Genomic DNA, 26,011 nt, shown 5'->3' with positions numbered 1-26,011 from the left:
TTTGCATGCATTTTCACGCAATGCATACCGGTAATCGCATATTGTCTAATCTAATAGATTCCTATATTTGTAAAAATGTTAGCGAATAGCGATTTCTGCATTGCGACTAATCTGCATTAAATAAAAACATATCCTACATTAGTTTTTTGCATAAGGCATACAAATCCCACTCAACGTATTTCAATATGTACCATGCTTTTTATGTGTTTTTGTAATGTAAATTGTGCCTGATGATGTGTTTCCTGTTCCTGTATCCTGTCCTATGACCGCATGAAAATGAGTGAATTAGTTTTGTTTCTGTCTATGCCGACCTACCGCACTCCAAACAGGTAGAATATGTTTTCATAAAAGTGTTCTTTCGGGTGCTTGGATGACATCAAGAGTTCCTAGAAAAACAGATGGCAAGATTAGTGTGTCTCCATCCTGGCCTGGAAGTCACATCAATAAGCTGGTTAATGGTCATACTATAATGAAAGAATTGTCCCCTTTCAGGGATAAACCCAATCCTCCATAAGGGCTGGCTGGGACCCACTAGGGTGTATATGGCAGCATTTTGGGATCGGCAACAATCGCCGGTGATTCCCAAAAACTCTTTGCCAATAAATCTAAACCGGGCTGAACCCACCTTTTTTTTGCAGATGTACAGAGGCGCCAGAAGTGTAAAATCAGGTAAAATTTTACAAATAGGGGGGTTAGCGGTGGTCTTAACTCCCCAATGTAGACACAAAATACTGTTGATTTTTTCAACAAAATAATTTATTTTCATACTCCAGTCAAGTGCAACGTGTTTCGCGGGCATATCCCACTTCATCAGGCTATATTGAGGAATTTTCCCTGATTGTAAGACGTACACGATTCTTGTCTCACTTAAAGGGATTTGCTGGATTTGTAACCACAATGTGTTTACTTTGTATACAATGCACATTTACAGAGGTAAAAGGGTGACTATACACTCATGTAGGGGTCTTTGCTGATCCCCCCCCAACAGGAATTATACTCTGATGGGGTGTAGCTATCCTACTGGTGGTTACCCTATAAATGTATAGTCCTCCTATTGTGCTCTTGTCACAACCGCACTGACATTGTGCTAGTGTGCGCACTGCAGTCGGTTTGCATATGTCATATACGGTAAACACAATATGAAATCTTCCCCATAGGGGATATAAACACCTTCATGGAAGGTAGCTGGGAAGAATTAATTTCACCATAGGAGTGAGAGGAAATACAGAGTTTCCCCCAGCAACCCGCTCAAGTCAGCTCTGACTTGAGCGGGTTGCTGGGGGCAGAGGCGGGACAAGGTCCTCCAGCACCCAAGGCTGAGACACCAAAGTGCGCCCCTCCATCCCTGCCACCCCAGCCGTCACACACTGATTGCTATTAGACTAAGAGGTGCCACAGGGCCCACAACCTCCCCAACACCTTAATATCTAGTTATCTGGCTTGCAGTCACTGCTATATATCTCCTTTTCTTATTTCTTTCTGCTTCAAACACAATTAGGAATGACAGCTGAATGAATTGTGCGCCCCCTCCTACACTGCGCCCTGAGGCTGGAGCCTCTCCAGCCTATGCCTCGGCCCGGCCCTGGCTGGGGGAAACTCTGTTGGTTGGTGGGGGGACTACTGTGTATATATTGTATATATTGTAAATTGAATGTGCATCACATACTCCTGACGACGCCTCTTTAGTTGAGGTGAAACAATTGTTGAGTGGCACCTATCTATCTATTTACCACTATATTTCCTCTCACTCCTATGGTGAAATTAATTCTTCCCAGCTACCTTCCATGAAGGTGTTTATATCCCCTATGGGGAAGATTTCATATTGTGTTTATATGACATATGCAAACCGACTGCAGTGCGCACACTAGCACAATGTCAGTGCGGTTGTGACAAGAGCACAATAGGAGGACTATACATTTATAGGGTAACCACCAGCAGGGCCGGCGCTACCATAGAGGCAGAGAAGGCAGCTGCCCCAGGGCCCCAGAGCTTGTAGGGGCCCCCAGTGGCTACAAGAGGAAAAAAAATTTCAAATCGGCCTTATAGTTTTTGAGAAAATTGATTTTAAAGTTTCAAAGGGAAAAAAAATACACATTTAAAAACCTGCCGACTTTAATGGTTGATAGCAAATCCACCTTAAATGCTAGAAACCCTAAATTTGCAGGATATGTTAAGGAGATCATTAGGAATAAGAGGGAAAAACAATTTTTCAAAAAGACCTTATAGTTTTTGAGAAAATCGATTTTAAAGTTTCTAAGGAAAAAAGTATACTTTTAAATGCGGTAAATGTCACTTTTAGTAGCAAACCTAACGGTAGTGTAATTTTACATGCATCAAACGAAAGCGCAATAAATTTCCTGACGGGGTTTCCAGGGGGTCTATACGCAGCCGCAGCGCTTTGGCCAGAGATCGCTATACACCCGCAATATGGCTGTATGAAAATCCCTGGCATTTTTTTCTATTTTCCCAATATTTCTTTTTGTTTAGAGTGTGGGATTTTTTTTTTTTAAATTATGTGGGGTCCCCCCTCCTGAAACATGCAGGCTGGGATAGCCAGAATGTGGAGCTCCGACCGATTGGGACTTCACACCCTGACTATACCAGCTGCAAAAAAGGTCCCCTAGTGCCGATTTTTGTTCCGGGGTATATGTTGGGGGGGCCCCCCAGGTTTATTTTGCCCTGGGGCCCCATTGTTGCTTAAACCGGCCCTGACCACCAGTAGGATAGCTACACCCCATCAGAGTATAATTCCTGTTGGGGGGGATCAGCAAAGACCCCTACATGAGTGTATAGTCACCCTTTTACCTCTATAAATGTGCATTGTATACAAAGTAAACACATTGGGCTCGATTCACAAAGCGGTGATAACCCAGTTATCACGCCTAAAAGACTTTAGGCGTGATGACCTTTTCACCACTGAGTTATCACCGCTTTTTCCTGCTCTTCGCGCGAAGTTACCGCGCGTACGCGCGTTCGCGCGTACGCGCGTGATTGCGTGCGCAAAGTCCCATAGGGTTTAATGGGAGCTTCGCGCGAAGCGTCGCGTACGCGCGTTAACTTCGCGCGAGTTTCTTCTTATCATGCCTAAAGTGAGTTTAGGCGTGATAAGGGCCTTTTCACCAGCGTGCAAACACTTTGCACCGCTTGGTGAATCAAGCCCTTTGTGGTTACAAATCCAGCAAATCCCTTTAACCTCCCTGCCGGTTATCCCGAGCTCAGCTCGGGGTAACCTGCCGCGGAGGATTCCTCAGGCCCTGCTGGGCCGATTTGCATAATTTTTTTTTTGTTACACGCAGCTAGCACTTTGCTAGCTGCGTGTAACTTACGATCGCCGCCGCTCCCCGCCGATTCGCCGCAACCCGCCGCGACAGAGGGTGTCCCCCCCCCCCCCGAGACCCGTGCGCTGCCTGGCCAATCAGTGCCAGGCAGCGTCGAGGGGTGGTTCGGGACTCCCTCTGACGTCACGACGTCGATGACGTCGGTGACGTCATCGCGCCCGTCGCCATGGCGACGGGGGAAGCCCTCCTGGAAATCCCGTTCAGAACGGGATTTCCGGATGGGTATATGCGCCGGCGGCGATCGGCGCATTCGGGGGGACGCCGCAGGGAGGGGGGAAGCATGTAGCTAGCGCTAGGCTAGCTACATGCTAAAAAAAAAAAAATAATGCGAAAAAACACCCTCCCTGCCGTGCGCAGCATTTTTTTATAACGGCAGGGAGGTTAAGTGAGACAAGAATCGTGTACGTCTTACAATCAGGGAAAGTTTTTAATTAAAACTTCTTAATTAATGTACCTGGAGGGTCAAGCCTAGTTGGCAAAGTGTGACACAAACATTTACCTGTACAAATTCGGTCAGTGTGATTGTATATTGAGGAGTATAGGAACTTTTTCAGTCTAGTAGATAGCTAAGCGCCTCTGACTTGTCTATCCTGAACACACTAGTCTCAATCACAGGACATGGGACAGGGTTAATCACAATCACAGGACGTGCAGCATCTTGAGTGCGTTTGCACTCAATGCTGTATATAGAAGCTCTGCAAAATCGATTTTGAAAAGTGATTTTGCAGCGATTTGGGGGCCGAGCGATTTGAATTTTAAATAAACTTTGTTATACTTACCAGGTGCCCTGATGTCCAGCTTCTGCCCGTAGCCCCACCCCCTAGCAGAAGAGGTCACACGTGTTTCTTTGATTGGTCCTAGAGAAGCACCTATGACTTCTTACTTTAGGACATACATGTCAAACTACGGTCCACGGGCCAAATCTGGCCCTCAGAGCCATTAAATTTGGCACTCAAGTGGTTTCCCCACTTTGCATTATTTTTGGCTCACTCTAGACCACCAGGGAAGATATATTGGAGGTGAAGCCCTGGAACACCAGAAAAGCCCTATGGGGGAGGTAGAGGGAAAGCACTAAACACCAGGGAACTGTACAGGGGAGGGTGGGGGACTCTAGACACCAGGGAACTGTGTAGGGCGGGGGGGGGGGGGGGTCACTAGACACCAGGGAACTGTATAGGGGTTTGAGGGGGCCATTAGACACCTGGGAACTTAATAAAGGAGGAGTGATTAAGATGTGGAATGCATTGCCACAGGAAGTAGCTATGACAAACTCTATACCCATACCTCCCAACTTTTTGAGATGAGAAAAAGGGACACTTAAAGCGGAATATAACCCTGCATTTCAACTTTGCTCTAAAACATTATTTACAGCATATTATATGCAACCAGCATTTTTTTTTACTAAACCAGCATTGGAAGGGTTAAACACAGAGTTTTAAAGTTTGGTGGAGAGATATGCAGTAGTTCAGATAGATACATTTAACTAAATAGAATGTAACAAGTGATAAATGTTACACACTCTTTGGCTGTCCTCCAGCTTCTTCTCAGTCAGAGAGAGTGCGGTCACATTCAACACTCAGATACATTTATGTAAACAAAATGTATCTATGTAAGCTTCGGATGCGTCTGCAGTTCTCTCCAGGAACGTTAAAGCTCTGTGTAACCCTTCCAATGCTGGTCTAGTAAAAAAAAAAATGCTGGTTGCATATAATATACTGTAAATAATGTTTTAGAGCAAAGTTGAAATGCAGGGTTACATTCCGCTTTAAGCCACACCCCTGGCCACGCCCACCACGCATCGAGTCACGCAAACCATAAAAAATTCATAAGAAAAATATGTTGTTTTATAATTCAAACCACCCTGGTCCTTTCTATCCTGGTTCATTTTCCTTCATAGTAACATTTTAAAATTAGTAATATATCAATTTAAAGGATGGGAATAAAGTTTAGAGTCAATCAAACACATTTTTAGTATAGAAATATATATATTTATATAGAAAGAGGGACAAAGTCCTAAAAGAGGGACAAATGAGGGCGAAAGAGGGACAGACGGACAGGGCTCCCAAAAAGGGACTGTCCCTCCGAAAAAGGGACAGTTGGGAGCTATGTATACCTGCATTTAAAGGGGGCTTAGATGCTTTCCTTGCGTTGAAAGACATCCATGGCTACAATTACTAGGTAATACCCAGTGATCTTTATCTGATTACCATCTGGAGTCGGGAAGGAATTTTTTCCCTTTTGAGGCTAATTGGACCATGCCTTGTAAGGGTTTTTCGCTTTCCTCTGGATCAGGGATCCAGGGATATGTGAGGGAAGAGGCTGGTGTTGTACTTTGTTCTCTGGTTGAACTCGATGGACGTGTCTTTTATTCAACCCAAATAACTATGTAACTATGAAGGTGGCCAGTAAACATTGAGGTTGGAACCCCGACTATGTCCCAGTGTACAATTTCGCATCCATCTGAAAATGGCGCCTGCGAATAATGGCGCACGGTGTTGCCGCTAATCCGTTTGCCGCTTATCGCTATTTAACGTTAAAGCCTTATTGTTATTTAACGTTAAAGCCTTATTGTTATTTACCGTTAACACACAGAACCAGCTCTCTCTGTACCTATCCCTAACCCCTAAACCCCCCTGGTGGTGCCTAACCCTAAGACCCCCCTGGTGGTGCCTAACCCTAAGACCCCCCTGGTGGTGCCTAACCCTAAGACCCCCCTGGTGTTGCCTAACCCTAAGACCTCCCTGGTGGTGCCTAATCCTAAGACCCCCTGGTGGTGCCTAACCCTAATACCCCCCTGGTGGTGCCTAACCCTAAGACTGAGTCCCCTGGTGGTGCCTAACCCTAAGACCCCCCTGGTGGTGCCTAACCCTAAGACCCCCCTGGTGGTGCCTAACCCTAGTGGTGCCTAACCCTAAGACCCCCCTGGTGGTGCCTAACCTTAAGACCCCCCCAGTGGTGCCTAACCCTAACCTTGACAGTGTTACATTAAATCAATTCCCCGTTTTGCAGTTAAATAACGTCTGCAGTTTGGCTTATGTAGGGCGCTATTGATAAATAACGTTAGTGTGTGCCATTATTGATAAATAACGTTAGTGTGTGCCACTATTGATAAATAACGTTAGTGTGTGCCGTTTTTCTTCTTTTTTCCCTGTGCGCCATTATTATGCAGTACTAACGATAAATAGCGATAAGCGTATCTTTTTAATGCGGCGCCATTTTTATGCATAGGCGCTGTGCGCCATTATTCACTGATCCCTACAATTTCGGCCCACTTTCTATTTGAGTTTGACACCCCTGCTTTAGGGGGAGGGGCTATGGACGCAAGCCGGAAATCCAGACACCTGGTAAGTACAATAAAGTTTATTTTTAAAAAAAAAAACACCTGAATCGCTAATCAGAAGCAGTGTACAGTTTACTGTACAGCGCTTCTAATAGCCAGGAAATGCAAGCTCAATCGCACTAGGAATCGATGCACACAGCGTTGCGGCGACTTTAAAGTGCTGCAGGGAATCATAGTGGTTCCCAGCACTAATACAGTGTTAGGTCTGGGGCCCACAACAGCTATTTCAGCCTATTTTATGTAAGTTTGATACTTACCTAAGGAGAGATCATCCACAGGCCTCCCACGTCCTCCTTGTCACAACCGCTGACCTGGATCTTCTAAAAGTTTGTTACTGTGCTCCCCTGCATGTTTGAGTCCGGTCCTACTGCACCTGCATGAGTATGGCCATGCATGGTAGGGAGAACGGCCACAAGAACATATCTGTCTCTTGATATGTTCACAGGGTCCGCGTGGTAATGGTGGGGATGTGGAGGACATGGGAAGCCTTTGGACTATTCAACGGCTTCCCTCCAACCTAGGTAAGTTTACGCATTTTTTTTTTGGTCAACCCCCTTGAGTTCACTTTAAAGGAATACTGAGGTGACATGTGACATGATGAGACAGACGTGTATGGACAGTGCCAGGCACACAAATATGCTGTATTCTTTTTTTTCAGTCTCTGCCTGAAAGAGTTAAACATCAGGTATGCAAGTGACAGTTTTTATCTGGGTCGGAAATGGGTTGGACTATAGCATAGCCCTCACTGATAAAGAATTACCTGGCAGTAAATGGCTTCTGAGAGCAGGAAAGAGATAAGAAGGTTCAATAGATCATAGATTTTTATCTCTGGCATACTTCAATGAATGTGCCATTGAGCAGAGATAATGAAACAGCAAAATCTAAAAAAGTAAATTTAAATCTATATATATAAAATCGGACGTGTGTGTGTATCGATCGATAACTTTATTGTTACTTATCACACTGAAATGATCTATATATTGTTTTTTTCGCCACAAATTAGGCTTTCTTTGGGTGGTAGTTTTTGCTATGAATTATTTTATTGTATATGCACTGTAAAGGAAATAATAAGGAAAAAAACAAATATATTATTTCTCGGTTTTCAGCCATTATAATCTTAAAATAAAATGTGCTTCGATACATAAAACCCACACATTTTATTTGTCCATTTGTCACGGTTATTACAAAGTTTAGAAGACTTTTTTTTTTTTTTTGCAAAATTAACAGTAGTATACTCTCATGACATATTAGAAAAGTCCCTAAGGTAACTATTTATGTAAACAAGTATTTTATTTCTGTAACTGTGGGGCAGGGTTGGATGTAATACAAATGTAATAAAAAAAATATTAAACTTTGTATGTAAAACAGTATGCTGGCATAATTATGTGTATTTTTACTTTTTGGCCACAAGATGGTGCTACTGAGACCGTGTTGCTATTAACCTTCCTGGCGGTAACCAGGTAGTTCGGGGTAAGCCGCGCAGAAGGTTTTCTCAGGCCCTGCTGTGCCGATTTGCTTACTATTTTTTTAGCTGCACGCAGCTAGCACTTTGCTAGCTGCGTCAGCACACCGATCGCCGCCGCCCCGCGATCGATCGCCGCTATCCGCCGCGCCGCTCCCCCCCCCCCACCAGACCACGTGCGCTGCCTGGCCAAACAGTGCCAGGCAGCGCTGAGGGGTGGATCGGCCCGGGGCTCGCTACATGATTTAAAAAAACAAAACTGCTGCGCTCCCTCCTAGTGAAATTGATTAGACCGCCAGGAGGGTTAATAGAACACGGACTAACAGGAAGTGAGGGGTCTGAGAGCTTGTGTGACGTTTTCAAGCTCTCGGAAGACACGGGAGCGGTGATCGGAATTGAGAATATAAAGATTCCCACATCCTGATCACAGAAGGAGGGGGATGCGACGGTGGATCGACCAAAAACTGCGCGGGGATCGTGAACGCGACAGTAAGGCAGCAGTATGCATATCTACCCCCCTGATCCGCACGTGAAGTTTAAAGGGGCGTGGATATGCGTACCAAGGATCCTAATGTCAATAAAATTGCTGCCATTCTTGCACTGTTAATGGCACAAGCCTCAAACCTGGTACAGTTGGTCATTGGGAGACTGGGGTACAAATTCAGAAAAAGGGGTGGAGCCACAAACAGCCAATCAAATTTGTTTCATTTCACTGGGAAAATATAAATTATTGATGCCAAGGACCCCAAAGCTCACAAACTTGGTCATTTAATGTTTGTGTGTTAGTTAGAAAAGTGTGCGGAGCCAACACCAGCCAAATACATACCCGGGCAATGCCAGGTCATCAGCTAGTTATATATATTACAGGTTCTCATCAAAAGAACAGGATGGGGTAAACATATGTAAACATATCAGCGATTTTGTCTCAGAAGTAACGCTGTAACGCTCTTACCTTGATTGCTTCAGGATCGGTGACAATCATAAACACCTTGTGCAAGCCGTTGATGCGCACAACCGGACCGTACTTTAAAACCCTAAAACAAGACCCATGTAAACAGAACCAGCCACCGTTGTGTTTATGCAACAGTATAAAAACTTATGATTAAATAGTTATACAGTATGTTGTACACCAGGATTGAACTGAACCTTGTGGGTGACACTGTGGCACCCAAATGTTGTACGGACTTGTCGCTAGGCAGTAGCTGTGCAATATAATCTGAGCAGGGCAGGGATTTGTACATTTTACTGCCAGAGGAACACTTCTTTTATTTTAAAGGGTGCATCAAAACTCTTGCTGGGAGGCCCACTCATTTCTAATAATGCTGCTGTTGGTAATACATAGCAGTTGTCAAGGCCAGATTTATACTTTTTCTAGCCCTATGCCAACTTTCCTGAAGCTCCCCTTCCATGTGCAGCACCCCCTCCTATTCTATATGCAGCCTTTTCTTCTATATGCAGTAAACCCTCTACCATGTCCAGCCACCCCTTGGCCAGCTACTGCCCAGAAATCCATCCCTGGCAGTTATGCTGGTAGCACAGTGCCCTTTAGTGCTGCTGTACAGTCACTTTTACTTCCCCCCCCCCCCCCCCCTGCCCCATGAAAAGGTCTAAGGAATGGGTGTACTAAGATTACTGGAGTGTTTATGATGCCTAACATAAACTCACTGCCAGATATTCTGGGTAAGTTTATATTTCTATAGCATAATGCTTCAAAATCCATCTTACTAATACTAATAATATTATAAATGTGAAAGTTTGGATGTTTGTTACTCAATCACGCAACAATGGCTGAATGGATTTGAATGAAATTTGGCACACACATAGTACACTACCTGGAATAACATGTATAGGATACTTTTTATCCCTATAACCAAAAAGTGGGCGGAGACAAATATAAACTTCACTGGGAAAATGTAAACTGTAGCCATTCTTACACTGTTAATGGTAGGGCTCTCAAACTTTGCACAGTTGGTCACTGGGTGAGCATTTTTCCGTGCGGGGGGCAGCGAATCCCATAGCCGTGTATGGCACGGCTTCCAAGATTCGGCTGCGTCCTCTCACAACCAGGAAGTGCCGCCGCGCGTGTTGCAGGACGCACGGCAGCTAGTGGAAACGGGCCCTACGAGCCCTTTTACACTTGATCCGCTGCGTTTGGCATGCATATGCGTTGGTACGCGTTGGTACGCGTTTTTTTCCCCCAAATGTAATAGAAAACCAATTCCACACGCTGGCAGAGTACAGTACTCTTCTTTGCGGATGGCAACGTCACGTGTTGGGATATGTTTTCTATTACATTTGGGGGGAAAACGTGTACCAACGCGTACCAACGCATACGCATGCCAAATGCAGCGGATCAAGTGTAAAAGGGCTCTAGGCAACGTTTAGGGTCCTTTTATACTTAATCCACTGCTATGCGCATGCGTTTGCGTTAGTGCGCATTAGTACGCGTTTTTCCCCCAAATGTAATAGAAACAAACAAAAAAAAAGAGTAAAGTATTCTTTTTTTGCGGATGCCAGCGTGTGGGGATTGTAACAAATAGGTTTTCTATTACATTTGGGGGAAAAACGCGTACTAACGCGTACCAACGCAAACACATGCCCAACGCAGCAAATTAAGTGTAAAAGGACCCTTAGGGCCCTTTTACACTTAATCAGTTGCTCTCAGTTAAAACGGAAAGAAAACTGATTTTCAAAGTAATGCCCATGTTTCCCAATGTTACCTTTCACACTTAACGTGTTTTAACTGAAATCTTTTTCACAATGCACTGCTATGGAAAAAACGCGTACTAACGCATACTAACGCACACCAACTGATTAAAGGGAACCAGAGATGAACGATTCACACAAAATAAACTTATCGGTCAATAGCTTGTAAAGAATAAATGCTCTACCTGATAATTTCGCCACTCTGGTGTGCCTTTTTGAGTGTTTTTTTATCCATTATTGCTCCAGGAAATATCCAATATGGCCGCCGGCTCATATCCCTTCTGCTTCCAGGTTATAAGCTGTTCTGGGTGTTCTGTCTAGCCTCTATGAGACTATAGACAAGCAGGGCTGCTGCAGGCTTTTATCTGTGTGCTTTCAACTTTATTATTCTGGCATGCTGTGTGGCTGCCTGTAGGAAGTGTCTCTCATAGAAATGAAACTGCATACAGTAGATAATGACTGGCTGCACAATGCACACAGATACACTTGTCTGTTCCAGAGCTTCTTTCTCGGCAGCAGCAGCAGCCCCTCCTATGTCAACAGCTCTGAGTAGGAAATCTGAGACAGGAGGTGGCAGGCTTGGGCTTGAAAAGACTCCACAGAAGAGTGACTCAGCTACAATGATTCCAGGTCAAACCTAGACTGAATCAGTCGGTGGATTGTTATCACAGCTGATAACCGATAGATTAGACTGCGAAGAATAAAACTAAAAGCATGATAGGTGTTTACTGTCATGTTCCCACTGATAAATGTAATAAAATACATGAGGGTGCTTCGTCTCTGGTTCTCTTTAAGTATAAATGGGCCCTTATGCTAAATCTTAATAAACAATTTGGCTGAAACTTTGACTTTGTTTTAGTTTTCAGCCCCTTGTGTGATTGAGTTTGTCACCCCTTGGTCTAACTGATTCCTGCATGTAACTTCATCAAAGAAGACATTATGGAATAAGTGGAAAGTTGGTCCTGTGGAGTTCACCTATAGGACTAATAAGTATTGCAAAAATACATACCACACAAATACCTGAAGTTTTACAATGGATCCCATTAGCAGCTTTTAACCACTTCACAACTGAGGGGTTTTACCCCTTCAGCATCCGAGCAATTTTCTCCTTTCAGCGCTCCTTACATTCATCCGCCTATAACTTTATCATTACTTATCGCAATGAAATGAACTATATCTTGTTTTTTTCACCACCAATTAGGCTTTCTTTAGGTGGGACATTATGCCAAGAATTATTTTATTCTAAATGTGTTTTAATGGGAAAATAGGAAAACATTTGGGAAAAAAAACATTATTTTTCATTTTTCTGCCATTATAGTTTTTAAATAATGCATGCTACTATAATTAAAATACATGTAACTTATATGCCCATTTGTCCCAGTTATTACACCATTTAAATTATGTCCCTATCACAATGTTTGGCGCCAATATTTTATTTGCAAATAAAGGTGCATTTTTTTCAGTTTTGTGTCTATCCCTAATTACAAGCCCATAATTTATAAAGTAACAGTGTTATACCCTCTTGATATAAATTATTTAAAGATTTCAATCCCTAAGGTAACTATTTAAGTTTTTTTTTTTAGTGTAATTTTTTTTAATTTATTTTAATATTTCAAAAAAAAAAAATATTGGTAACAATTGGGGAGTGTGGAAGTTAATTAGTTAAAATGAATAGTAAAAATAATGTATTTGTATGTGAAAAAAATGTTTGGGTGTAGTATTACTTTTTGGCCACAAGATGGCCACATTTTTTTTAGGCGTCCTGCAAGAGTCGGAAGGACGCTTGCAGGAAGGGAGGCGGGGAAACTGAGTTTTTTCACAATGATCGCGCTGCTTCTCGTAGAAGCATGCCGATCATTGCGGGGGCAGAGATCAACGAACGGGAATGGATTTTCCCGTTCATTGATCTCCGGGCGAGCGGGCGGTGGCGTGCACGATCGCGGGAGTGCGAGTGGGAGCGCGGACAGCGGCGGCAGCGGCGAGGGGTGCGTATATCTACGCTCCGGGCGGGGAAGTGAAGTCCAAAGGAGCGTAGATATACTGTACCCGGGCGGCGAAGTGGTTAAAGGACAACTGAAATGAGAGAGATATGGAGGCTGCCATATTTATTTCCTTTTAGGCTAGGTGCACACACAGCAGAAACACTGTTTTTTTTTACCACTAATGGAAGTCTATGGTCCGCAGGAGAAAACGCATATAAAAAAAAACAAAACACACGTATGCGTTTTCAAACCTGCGTTTTTTAAAACGCAGGTTTTGTTGCATAATATTCATAGATGCATCAAAAGCGCACAAAATAAAAGTCAATGAGAACGCAATGGTGTACGTTTTTCATGCGTTTTTATATGCTTTTTTTCCCCCAAAAAATAATTTTTTGATGCTGTATTTTCGCTTCCTGTTGTCTTCCTAGTGATTTGCATAAATGGAAATATAAAAACGCATGCAAAATGCATATCCCAGCCAGGTCCACATCTGCAAGGAGTTTGTATGTTCTCCCCGTGTCTGCGTGGTTTCCTCCGGGCACTCCGGTTTCCTCCCACATCCCAAAAACATACAGATAAGTTAATTGGCTTCCCCCTAAAAAAAAAAAATTTACCTTAGACTACGATACACTACACTACACAATACATAGATATAGGACTATGGTAGGAATTAGATTGTGAGCCCCTAAGAGGGACAGTTAAGTAAGAAAAATACAATCTGTACAGCGCTGCGGAAGATGTCGGCGCTATATAAATACTAAATAATAATAATAATAATATGTGCAAACTGCAAACGCATTAAAACGCATGAAAAACGCATCACAAATGCACCAAAAACCCAGTAAAAAGCACAAAAAACGTACACAACATTAAAACATGACATAAAACGCAGCCTTTCACATTATGTTATGTGTGCACCCATCCTTAAAGGGAAGGTTCAAGCAAAAAAAAAAAATGAGATTCACTTACCTGGGGCTTCTACCAGCCCCATGCAGCCATCATGTGCCCTCGCAGTCACTCATTGCTGCTCCAGTCCCCCGCTGGCAGCTTTCTGACCTCGGAGGTCAGGGCCACATTGCATACATTTTTACGCATTCCAGCTAGTGCAGGAACAAAAATTTACGCGTTTCACCACTAACGCGTAAAAATGTATGTGTTAATGTTCCTGCACTAGCGGGAATGTGTAAAAATGTATGCAATGTGGCCCTGACCTCCGAGGTCAGAAAGCTGCCAGCGGGGGACTGGAGCAGCAGTGAGTGACTACAAGGGCACAGGATGGCTACATGGGGCTGGTAGAAGCCCCAGGTAAGTGAATCTCATTTTTTTTTTTTGCTTGGACCTTCCCTTTAAGCAATACCAGTTGCCTGGCTGCCCTGCTGATCCTCTGCCTCTAATACTTTCAGCCAAAGACCCCGAACAAGCATGCAGCAGAACAGGTGTTTCTGACATTATTGGCAAATCTGACAAGATTAGCTGCATGCTTGTTTCTGGTGTGATTGAGTCACTACTGCAGCCAAATAGATCAGCAGGACTGCCAGGCAACTGGTATTGTTTAGAAGGAAATAAATATGTATGGCAGCCTCCATATTCTTCTCACTTCAGTTGTCCTTTAAAATGCAGAAATGTATTCTGCTAAATGTCCCGACTTCCACGATTGCTTAAAGTCACAGAGAGATTTTGTAAGCCGCCTAACTTGTGAGGGATTTTTGAATTTTGGGAAACTGGGGGTGGCATTGTGCTCTGCAGTACCTTCTCCATCCCCCAGAAAAATTGTCCCGCCTCACTTTCATCACCACTCCCATTTATCAAAAACAGATTGGTACTAGGTTACAGGTACCTCCCCTAGCACAATTCAGATTGGCCCTGGACTTTAATAGGGATTTTAGACTGGGAGGCCCATTCAGGGGCAGTTAAGGTGCCCATACATTACTCAATTTCCTTTATGTTAGACCATGCAATTTGACCATTTTATTGGATTGTGGTGAAATAGATTATGTTAAGTTCTGCTCAATCCATAGAAATCGTCTGATATCTGGTATTTCGAACAATTTATTTGATCGGCCAGTATGATAAGTATTGGTCAATCGTAAAGGATAATAAAGGGTTTGGCTACTGTTTGCATGATGTCGACTGACTTTTTGCTTTCAACACATCCAGACACAACATCGTTCAGATCGATTAGAGAATGAGAATCTTCCAGTGTGTGGGCCACTAGTCGATTGCCTTTTGTTCAAACACACTGTTGGTGATTGCTCAAAAAAGTCGATTGCTTAATTTCTTAATTTTAAAATCAAGTAATGTATAGGCACTAATGAGTGATCTGATCTGTTCGATGCACTTTGCAAAATGGTGCATAATATTCTGGCATTTTGTCAATAATGGTATAAATATTAACACAGGAAATACATTTAGAGTATCTATAAGTTTTGCAACCAATTATCCGGGGGATTTTGGGGGGTCAGGTAGATGAATTTTAGACTTGGAAACCCAGGTATCGGGAAAAAAAATAGGAGACAAAGAGAGCACCAGGTGGCCCAAAAGTGTAGAATTTCTGGGAAATGGGAAATGTAAGGACAGGCCCGGATTTACCTCACAGGAGCCTATAGGCACTGCTGTCCTAGCACCTTAGACCACGCCCTCCATGAACCTACAAACCTTCACTAAACTGCACCACAAGTGTGCTGGCTGTCCCAGCTGTCACCTCTCCCTTACTTCCCTTGCCTGTCATAGGTAGTTACAGGTGCCCCTTAGCATTAGGTAGCCAGAATTACCCTCAATAGTAAATTGCTAGAGGCAATGCCCCTCAGGGCCCATTTCCACTATTGCGAATTCGCATGCAAATTCGCATAGCAATACAAGTGAATGGGACTGTTTCCACTTCCTTTGCGTTTTTCTGTGCAGAAAAAATTAGCATGGCAGAGCCATCAGAATTCGCATATCGCATACCGCTATGCGAATCGCATACAATGTATGTAATAGGAAATTCGCATGAGGTTTAGGCATGCGAATTTTCTTGCGAATTCGCATAAAAATTCGCATAGAAACAATGGAAAAGCACACCAGCACTGCCATGGTTAAATTCGCATACATCGTCATCCATGCGAATTTTTACTGCAGCGATTCGCACCACACAAGTGGAAATGCAGCCTAAGTATTTATTAGGGCTCATTTCCACTATCGCGAATTCGCATGCGTTTTTCGCATGCAAATTCGCATAGCAATACAAGTGGATGGGACTGTTTCCACTTGTCAGGATTCCTTTGCGTTTTTCTGTGCAGAAAAAATTCGCATGGCAGAGCCATCAGAATTCGCATACCGCATACCGCAATGCGAATCGCATACAATGTATTTAATAGGAAATTCGCATGAGGTTTAGGTATGCGAATTTTCATGCGAATTCGCATAGAAACAATGGAAAAAGCACACCAGCGTTGCCATGGTTAAATTCGCATGCATCGTCATCCATGCGAATTCGCATAAAATTTCGCATGGACCCGCATGGATCCGCATGCGAATTTTTGCCGTGGTGATTCGCACCGCACAAGTTGAAATGCAGCCTTAGGTAGCTAGAAGAACCTCAGAATTAAGTAGCTAGAGGTGCCTGTGACTGAGGGGAGATCTGGTCAGTGGAATACCAAAAGAACAGTGAGTAACCTCACATTTACACTCCTCTCAGGGCTCTGCATAAGGAAGGAGGTAGAGAAGCACTCAGGGAGGGGAGTGAGCCGTATTTTCATCATCAGGCCCTGGGTCCCCGGCAGTGGTGCTCACCGCCAGGTCGTGATCACGCTTACGCGTGGATTCACGACCATTTTGACGCATTCCGCCTCGGACACGCTAAGCCGTGAATAGATTTTCAACCACGAAAATCTACTTCGGCTTCGCGTGAATGCGGACAGAAATCCGCATTCACGCTCGTGAAACCCGGGGCTGAAGTCGTGGTTTGCGGAAATGCGTCAAACTATGCGGAAGTGACACATTGCAGGCCAATCAGAGTGCCCCAGCCAGGCCCTAGCAACCAATCACAGGAGGGGAGCTATGCCCTCCCCTCCTGAATATAAAGCGGCGGCCATGATGGAAAAGCTCTGTCCTTGTTAGACTGTGGTGCTGAGAGGATTATCTCCAGGCCATTGTTGTTTGAGCAAGTGCATTTATTGTGTTAAAAACAAAGCGTTTTTTTTGCTAACACTGTTCTTATACTGTACACAATTAGCTAGTCAGTGAGTGATTGCTGTAGTTAGTTGTAGTCAGTGTAGTGTAGTGGGAGTGTGGGAGTCTAGTGATTATTTAACTGTGTGTAGTGCTGTGCAGGCAGGTTCAGTGCTGCAGTGTAGTGGGAGTGGGGATTATCTGTGTGTAGAGTGCAGGCAGGCAGGTTAGTGCAGCTGCAGTGTTCACTTGTATATTCCAGTGACAGTTATACACTTGTACTATTTGCAGGCAGCCAGTCACACCACCGGCGCCGCCACTCTCTGCCAGCGCTGTTCATTCATTCTGTCAGTGACCTTGTGCCGTGCCCAGTGCCCACTGCTCGCTCGCTCGCTGGCATATGAGCATCTCGTTACACAGTGTGACATCCTTGTGTGCCCACTGCATCCTTCAGTGACCTAGTTGTATATCCAGTGCCCACTGCTGTGCCCACTGCATCCTTCAGTGACCTTGTACTGTGGCCACTGCATCCTTCAGTGACCTAGTTGTATATCCAGTGCCCACTGCTGTGCCCACTGCATCCTTCAGTGACCTTGTACTGTGGCCACTGCATCCTTCAGTGACCTTGTACTGTGCCCACTGCATCCTTCAGTGACCTTGTACTGTGCCCACTGCATCCTTCAGTGACCTAGTTGTATATCCAGTGCCCACTGCTGTGCCCACTGCATCCTTCAGTGACCTTGTACTGTGGCCACTGCATCCTTCAGTGACCTAGTTGTATATCCAGTGCCCACTGCTGTGCCCACTGCATCCTTCAGTGACCTTGTACTGTGGCCACTGCATCCTTCAGTGACCTTGTGCTGTGCCCACTGCATCCTTCAGTGACCTTGTACTGTGCAGGTAGTGGAAGAGTTGGAGGTCCCTAACCTGAATGAGGAGGAGGAGGAGGAGGAGCAGAGTGCAGCAGGCGTTGTACGTGGATGGCGGTTTGAGGAGGACAACGACATGGCACAGGAAGAGGACAGGCATGCGTTATGGGACAATGGCGAGGACGAGGAAGATCTTGCTGGCAGGGCCCACTTGTTTCCCATGGCTGTGCACATGTTGCGCTGCCTTCGCAGGGACCCCCGGGTGATCCAGATGCGTTCAAGGGAGGACATCTGGATTACCTTGATGCTTGATCCCCGTCTGAAGGGGAAGCTGGGAGACTTAATGACGCCATCCACCACCGAGCAACGCACAAGGGAGTTGAAGGAGGCCCTTGTGCGCAGACTACTGGAAGCATTCCCCCAGCCTTCCACCCCCACTGTAACTGCTCTGCCAAGCCAGCAAGAGGTGCCTGCCATTGCCACTAGCAGCACAACAACAACCACCAGCAGCAGCAGCAGCAACTGGCGCCCCGGAGACCTGAAGAGCCTAAGCAAGAGCCTGTATGCAGTGCAGCAGCCCAGAACAGAGGTGCCCGCCACAGCATCCACCACCAACCAGCACAAGCAACGACTGACCACCATGGTGTCTGACTATATGGGGTCATCCAGCGGGCTCAATGACACCGACAGCCCCGTGGACCCCTTGGAGTACTGGGTCAAGAGACTGGACATCTGGAGCGAGCTTTCCCAGTACGCCCTGGAACTCCTATCCTGCCCTTCTTCCAGTGTCCTCTCAGAGAGATGCTTTAGTGCGGCCGGTGGCGTGGTCACAGAGAAGCGCTCTCGGCTCTCCCACGCCTCTGTGGACAAACTCACCTTCCTGAAAATCAACCAGGCTTGGGTGGAAGGTGAGTTTCTGGCCCCTATTGTCGGACACAGGGGGACATGAAGTGGCTGCTGCATGTGCTGTTGTTAACTATGCCTGCCTTTATAAAGACATTTACTACCTGCCTAGTGCCTACCTTGGTTAATTTTTTGGTGTTATGGTACTACTACCAGTAAGTTGCCATGGTCCTCCTTCTGAGCTGCTGAACTGACCGCCCGCTTTGTCCTCCTGACTCAGTCGCTACTACACTCTGCGTTCACACTGCCCGGGTCGCCGGGTGCATTTAATTTTTTGGCCAGCACTATGACGCTGTGCTACTACTACTGTGCTGCTGCTGCTGCTGAACTGACCGCCCGCTTTGTCCTCCTGACTCAGTCGCTACTACACTCTGCGTTCACACTGCCCGGGTCACCGGGTGCATTTAATTTTTTGGCCAGCACTATGACGCTGTGCTACTACTACTGTGCTGCTGCTGCTGAACTGACCGCCCGCTTTGTCCTCCTGACTCAGTCGCTACTACACTCTGCATTCACACTGCCCGGGTCGCCGGGTGCATTTAATTTTTTGGCCAGCACTATGACGCTGTGCTACTACTACTGTGCTGCTGCTGCTGAACTGACCGCCCGCTTTGTCCTCCTGACTCAGTCGCTACTACACTCTGCGTTCACACTGCCCGGGTCGCCGGGTGCATTTAATTTTTTGGCCAGCACTATGACGCTGTGCTACTACTACTGTGCTGCTGCTGCTGCTGCTGAACTGACCGCCCGCTTTGTCCTCCTGACTCAGTCGCTACTACACTCTGCGTTCACACTGCCCGGGTCACCGGGTGCATTTAATTTTTTGGCCAGCACTATGACGCTGTGCTACTACTACTGTGCTGCTGCTGCTGAACTGACCGCCCGCTTTGTCCTCCTGACTCAGTCGCTACTACACTCTGCATTCACACTGCCCGGGTCGCCGGGTGCATTTAATTTTTTGGCCAGCACTATGACGCTGTGCTACTACTACTGTGCTGCTGCTGCTGAACTGACCGCCCGCTTTGTCCTCCTGACTCATTCGCTACTACACTCAGCGTTCACACTGCCCGGGTCGCCGGGTGCATTTAATTTTTTGGCCAGCACTATTACGCTGTGCTACTACTACTGTGCTGCTGCTGCTGAACTGACCGCCCGCTTTGTCCTCCTGACTCAGTCGCTACTACACTCTGCGTTCACACTGCCCGGGTCACCGGGTGCATTTAATTTTTTGGCCAGCACTATGACGCTGTGCTGCTACTACTACCACCAGTATGTTGCCGTGGTCCTTCTGTGCTGCTGAACTGACCGCCCGCATAGTTCTTCTCCTGACTCAGTCGCTACCACCACTGCACTCTGCGTTCACACTGCCCGTGTCCACTGACAACTCTGCTGCGATGTCATTGCTAATTGCTGCAAAAAAAAAAAAAAAAAAAAAAAAAAAAAAACCTCTCTGGAGCCTTTTTGCCGTCAGCCACTCATCCTCCTCCAGCGGTACCTTCGCCGCCAAGTGCCATTGGAACTTCACCTCTTTGACTGCTTAACGCGTATATCCCTTTTTGAAACCACTTATTACCAATTAATAGCCCCATTTAAAGTGTTGATTTCACTTTAAAATCCATTTTCTCTAGAAAAAAATTTTGGGGGGGAATTTTTTATGTTGAAGTTATGTTGCCCCTTATAACCTCGATAATCCATGCTATTTGGGGGACTGTAGCATGTATGGGGGCTTTGTTATTAACGTTAAAAGAAAATCCGCCTCCGGGCGTGAATCCGCGCGTGATTACGCCATTCACGGGAAAAAATCCGCGTGGTTGCGTGGACGCGGACGAAAATCCGCATGCGGCGGGGCCGAATGCGGATTTTTTTTTGCAACCACGCGGATTTCCGAATTCGTGGATGAGGCACATCCGAGCATCCCTGGTCCCCGGTTCGAATCCCAGCCAGGTCAACATCTGCATGGAGTTTGTATGTTCTCCCCGTGTCTGTCTGGGTTTCCTCCGGGCACCCCGGTTTCCTCCCACATCCAAAAAATACAGATAAGTTAATTGGCTTACCCCTAAAAATTGGCCCTATACATGTACTACATGATACACAGACACATGACTATGGTGGGGATTAGATTGTGAGCCTCTCTGAGGGACAGTTAGTGACAAGACTATATACTCTGAACAGCGCTGTGTAATATGTTGGCGCTATATAAATACTTAAATAAATTAAATAAATCAAGCGCCTGTAGGCACATGCCTACAGTGCCTTATGGTAAATCCAGCCCTGCGTAAAGAAATAACTACTTTTCACAAACGTGAGTTGCCATAGGCAACCACAATTTGGGGTATGTGGAGAAGGTCCGTCTACACTCGTTTATGATGACTCGGTTGGGTCAACATGGGTTGTGCTCCAGAAAAAAACAAGGGCAAAAAAAAAGACCGCTGCATGTAGTCGCAGAGGTAACCCCTGGGACAGGGGAGGAGACAATGCAAGATGGGAGGAGGTGCCGCAATTGTGATACAATGTATAGTGAGAGGAGGTAAGTAATAGGAACAGTCTTCTTGTTAAAGGACTTCTGAGGCCAAATGTTCCCCCAAAAAATAAAAAAAAGTTAGATACCTGTATAACTTTGGTGGACACGGAGGACGCCGGCCGCGCCCTCCGTGGCGTTCTGCCGGGTCCCCGCCTCTCAATATCCCCCCGAATGGCTCCCGACCCCACGGCCAGGGTCGGGCTTTGCTGCCTGTATAAAGATGGCCGCCGGCGCAGCTCTAGGGCCAACCCCCCGATCCACGCTACAGGAAACAGCCTGTTGCGTGCATCGGGGAGTTGGCCCTAGTGCTGCGCAGCCGCAGTACAGGCCATGCGGAGTGCGCAGCCGCGGCCAGCGCCGGCGGCCATATTTATACAGGCAGCAGAGCCCCACCCTGGCCGTGGGGTCGGGAGCCATTCAGGGGGATATTGAGAGGTGGGGACCCGGCGGAACGGCACGGAGGGCACGGACGGCGTCCTTAGTGTCCACCAAAGTTATACAGGTATCTAACTTTTTTTATTTTTTGGGGGAACATTTGGCCTCGGAAGTCCTTTAAGAGGTTAAGATTTTTATTATTAGACACCAATAAAAAGACAACTCGTTTCACATGACCTCCCCGCTTCCTCGGGTCAATGCAAGACAGTGTCTGAGCTGTGTATCTCAGTTTCAGGGGGCCAAATTTACTTGATAGCTTAGACACTGTCTTGTACTGACCTGAGGAAGCAGGCAAGTCCTGTGAAACGTGTTGTCTTTTTATTGGTGTCTAACAATAAAAATCGTAACCTCTTATCACGAGGTAAGACTGTTCCTATTACTGTCACTACACATTGTATCACAATTAAGGCGCCTCCTCCCATCTGGCAATTAACCAGTGGAGGCCTCTTTTGGGGAATGTGTCACTTACCAGTCCAGGAGACAATCATAGATGATGCCGTTGTCCTTGGTCAGTTTCATAAATGTTGGGGAATGACCCATCAGGAAGCTGTGACAAAAAAAAAAAAAAAGACCGCCCATACTAAAATTAACTGACCTTATATGAATGCTAGTTGCTGACACATAATGTATTAATGCAGCATTCTTGCGCGCTTTGACAGCTGACACCTGCTGCAATGAATGAGGAGCCATGCTGATTGACTCCTGATCACCTGATCACTAGGATTGCATAGTTATTACTTTTTCTCTCTTAAAGGATACCCGAAGTGACATGTGACATAATGAGATAGACATGTGTATGTACAGTGCCTAGCACACAATTAACTATGCTGTGTTCCTTTTTTTCTTTCTCTGCCTGAAAGAGTTAAATATCAGGTATGTAAGTGGCTGACTCAGTCCTGAATCAGACAGGAAGTGACTACAGTGTGACCCTCACTGATAAGAAATTCCCCTTTTTGTTACCTCTTTCTTGCTCTCAGAAGCCATTTTCTGCTAGGAAAGTGTTTTATAGTTGGAATTTCTTATCAGTGAGGGTCACACTGTAGTCACTTCCTGTCTGAGTCAGGACTGAGTCAGCCACTTGCATACCTGATATTTAACTCTTTCAGGCAGAGAAAGGAAAAAGGAACACAGCATAGTTATTTGTGTGCTAGGCACTGTACATACACATTTCTATCTCATTATGTCACATTTCAGAGTATCCTTTAACCACTTCTCTACCACAGGGTTTTTCACCTAAAAACCACAGCAATTTTAATATTTCAGGGAGGCAAGGGTTAATGGGCTTAATGGGGGTATAATTTATTTTTAAAAACCCTCACTGATGCTGATCACTCACTAATGCTGTATTAGTTATCTGAGATCCTCTCACAAGTGATCTCAGTAACTGTAACAGCATAGTGACTGATTCAATGTTTACACACATTCTGCATGAATGAGCACTGTCATTGGCTTTGGCAGTGCTCATTCAAACTTGTAAGCACTTTGATTGGCTGACCAGCGGGTGCCGAACGCGGCCGCACATCCGCGTGCACGCGACCGCGCATCCGCGTGCACGCGATCGCGCATGTGAACGCTCACAGCGGGAAAACAAACAGGAGATGCCTATCTACGCCCCTGTGACCCAGGTGAATTTTAAAGGGGCGTAGATAAGCGTGGCAAAGGTTGCTAAGTGGTTAAAATCTTAATTTTCATCCGATTCAATAGGCTATACATCTCTCACCAAGTCGAGAGATGTATGCCCACCTTAAAGGACAACTGTAGTGAGAAGAATATGGAGGCTACTATATTTATTTCCTTTTAAACAATACCAGCTGCCTGGCTACCCTGCTGGTCTATTTGGATGCAGTAGTGTGTGAATCACACCAGAAACAAGCATGCAGCTAATCTTGTCATATCTGACAGTAATATCAGAAACACCTGATCTGCTGCATGCTTGTTCAGGGGCTATGGCTAAAAGTATTAGTGGGCGTGACCAGGAGCAATGACGTCACTGGGCGACAAGGAAGAGGCGCACACACCGAGGAAGTAACAGCTGCAGGGAGCGGAATATCGGGACGCCGGCACCGCTGATAGCAGCTAGATACTGTTGGGCTATGAGGCCCGAGATGCCTGATACCTTCTTAAATCACGTGAGTGCGCTGACACTGCGCAGGCCTTGCTAAATATCTGGACTGTATCACGCTATGTATGTTTTTATGTATTTTTACAAGTGGAACTGCACATTAAAGAGGATTTGATCCCGCTGTGGACATACGCATTGTGGAGGCTAATATTTGAAGTTGGCCGCTCTAAGGCTCAGCGCTAGACTCACCTGGATTGTGAGGTGGTGTCCATCTGGTGAGCTGCTGGTGTGAGGGGGTTGCTGCTCAGCACGAGTGGAGCACTTTGTATCACTTTTGCACGTGTCTGGGGGCGCATGTAAATCTGTTACTTGAAAAAACAGTAATGCACTATGTGCAACTTTTATCTGTGTTTTGGTTGTAGGTTTTGAAGAGGAGCGCTGTCACACACATATTTTGACTAAAAGTATTAGAGGCAGAGGATCAGCAGGACTGCCTGGCAACTGGTAATGCTTAAAAGGAAATAAATATGGCAGGCAGCCTCCATATCCCTCTCGCTTCAGTTATCCTTTAATACAATTAGCCATAGTCCCTGAACAAGCATGCAGATCAGATGCTCTTTCTGAAGTCTGGATTAGCTGCATGCTTGTTTCAGGTGGGTGATTCACACACTGCTGCAGCCAAAGAGGTCAGCAGGACAGCCAGGCAACTGGTACTGCTTATGACAGCCTCCATATCTTTTCACTTCAGGTGTCCTTTAGGATTCGTTCACATTGCGTTCCGTTTACTTTAGCGTTCGCGTTTCTCATTTTTGGAGGAGTTTTTTTTCTCCTCCCGGCGCTCGGGTGGGCGCTGCGGCTTTTGAAAAGAGCTTCTATAACTACTTTTTCAGAGTGATTGTGTTTTTTCACTCCCTGACTCAAGTCATGAAGTGAACTCTTTGACCTGGAAAACAATAAATACAATGTATTTATTCTTAAAAACGCGAACGCAATTCCTGCACAAAGTGATTTTGTGAGCGATTTGCGTTTCTCCTATACCTTCCATTGAGGCGGAATCGCCCCAAAAATGGTCCAGGCACCGCTTTGCTGCCCGCACATCGCACGACCCGCGCTGATATGAGCATTCTCATAGACATTCATTGCACAAGCGTTTAAAAATCGCCTGCGTGATACAAAAAGGCAGAAAACGCCTGCAGTGTGAAAGAACCCTCAAAGCAGACTTGAACTCAGAATGTCCTCTCTGCTCTAAAAGACATGAAACAGCATAATAAAATTTAGAGGAAAAAAACATTTCTTTGTTACAGCTGATTCAAAACCTGCAACATCTGCACTGTTTCTACTTCCTGATTCATGGAAGCAGACATATTGTTAGCATCCTGTGCTTTGAAATAAGCTTATCTGCCTTATCTGCCGTAGCAGTCAGCTGATCCAGAGAAGGGATCAAATTACAACTTGAGATTACACACAGATAAGGGGGAATTAGACAGATGAAACTCTCTAAATACACACAGGGTGCAATTCTTTGAAAGAGTTCAGGTCCACTTTAAACATAGTATGTCTATAGCAGACTGTGAAACGTAGCACTTGGCAGATGACTCACCTGTCTCTCGGGGGTCCGGGGATGTGGTCATACTTCAGGTGGGTGTAGTGGATGTAGGCGCAGTAGAGGAGGAAGCAGAAGACCACCAGGCCCAGTAGAAGCAGGGCAGCCCAGGAGATCAGAGCCCAGAGCATTGTAGTGACTGTATAAATGCCGTACAACTTGTGCCCTGCACACTAAGTGAGCACAGATATACTGACGGTTGCTGCTGATAAGTGTATACAGGAGCCGTGGGCGGAGCAAGGGACGAGCTGTACGCGGAAACGTCCGCTTATCTAAAAGGAGTGCTACATTGTTCAGTATTGCCTTACTGGGAGATCAGATGGGGATCATTCCTAACATGGGCAATGCTGTATATGTTTGCATGTTTTCTGCAGACACACTGCTTTCTTCCCATACATACAAATACATGAATCAGCGCCCTCCTCAAACTGGCCTTAGATATGGTAGGAGCCTCTGGTTGAACTCGATGGACGTATGTCTTTTTTCAACCCAAATAACTATGTAACTATAACTATGGTAGGGACTAGATTGTGAGCATCTCTGAGGACAGTCAGTGACTTGACTATGTACTCTGTAAAGTGCTGCAGGTGTCAGTGCTAAATAAATACATTATATTAATATGGTAGGACATTAGACTATGA

At 45.5% G+C, this 26,011-nt stretch overlaps 1 protein-coding gene across 1 annotated transcript in view; it reads right to left on the bottom strand.

The window, feature by feature from the left end:
* The window catches only part of LOC137533629 (cholesterol 24-hydroxylase-like), a 72,771-nt gene extending 47,229 nt beyond the window's left edge, over positions 1 to 25,542 (bottom strand). Inside the window, exons 1-4 of the mRNA XM_068254971.1 lie at positions 25,368 to 25,542; positions 22,175 to 22,252; positions 9,093 to 9,174; positions 316 to 386 (exon numbers count right to left, since the gene is read on the bottom strand). Coding sequence (XP_068111072.1) covers positions 316 to 386; positions 9,093 to 9,174; positions 22,175 to 22,252; positions 25,368 to 25,501 — 365 coding nt within the window. The 5' untranslated portion in view covers positions 25,502 to 25,542. The remainder of the gene's footprint in view (positions 1 to 315; positions 387 to 9,092; positions 9,175 to 22,174; positions 22,253 to 25,367) is intronic.
* Positions 25,543 to 26,011: the final 469 nt, after the last annotated feature.

This window comes from Hyperolius riggenbachi, chromosome 9 (genome assembly GCF_040937935.1).
Source record: "Hyperolius riggenbachi isolate aHypRig1 chromosome 9, aHypRig1.pri, whole genome shotgun sequence".
Taxonomy (NCBI): domain Eukaryota; kingdom Metazoa; phylum Chordata; class Amphibia; order Anura; family Hyperoliidae; genus Hyperolius; species Hyperolius riggenbachi.
This window is presented reverse-complemented; position numbering and strand designations above follow the sequence as displayed.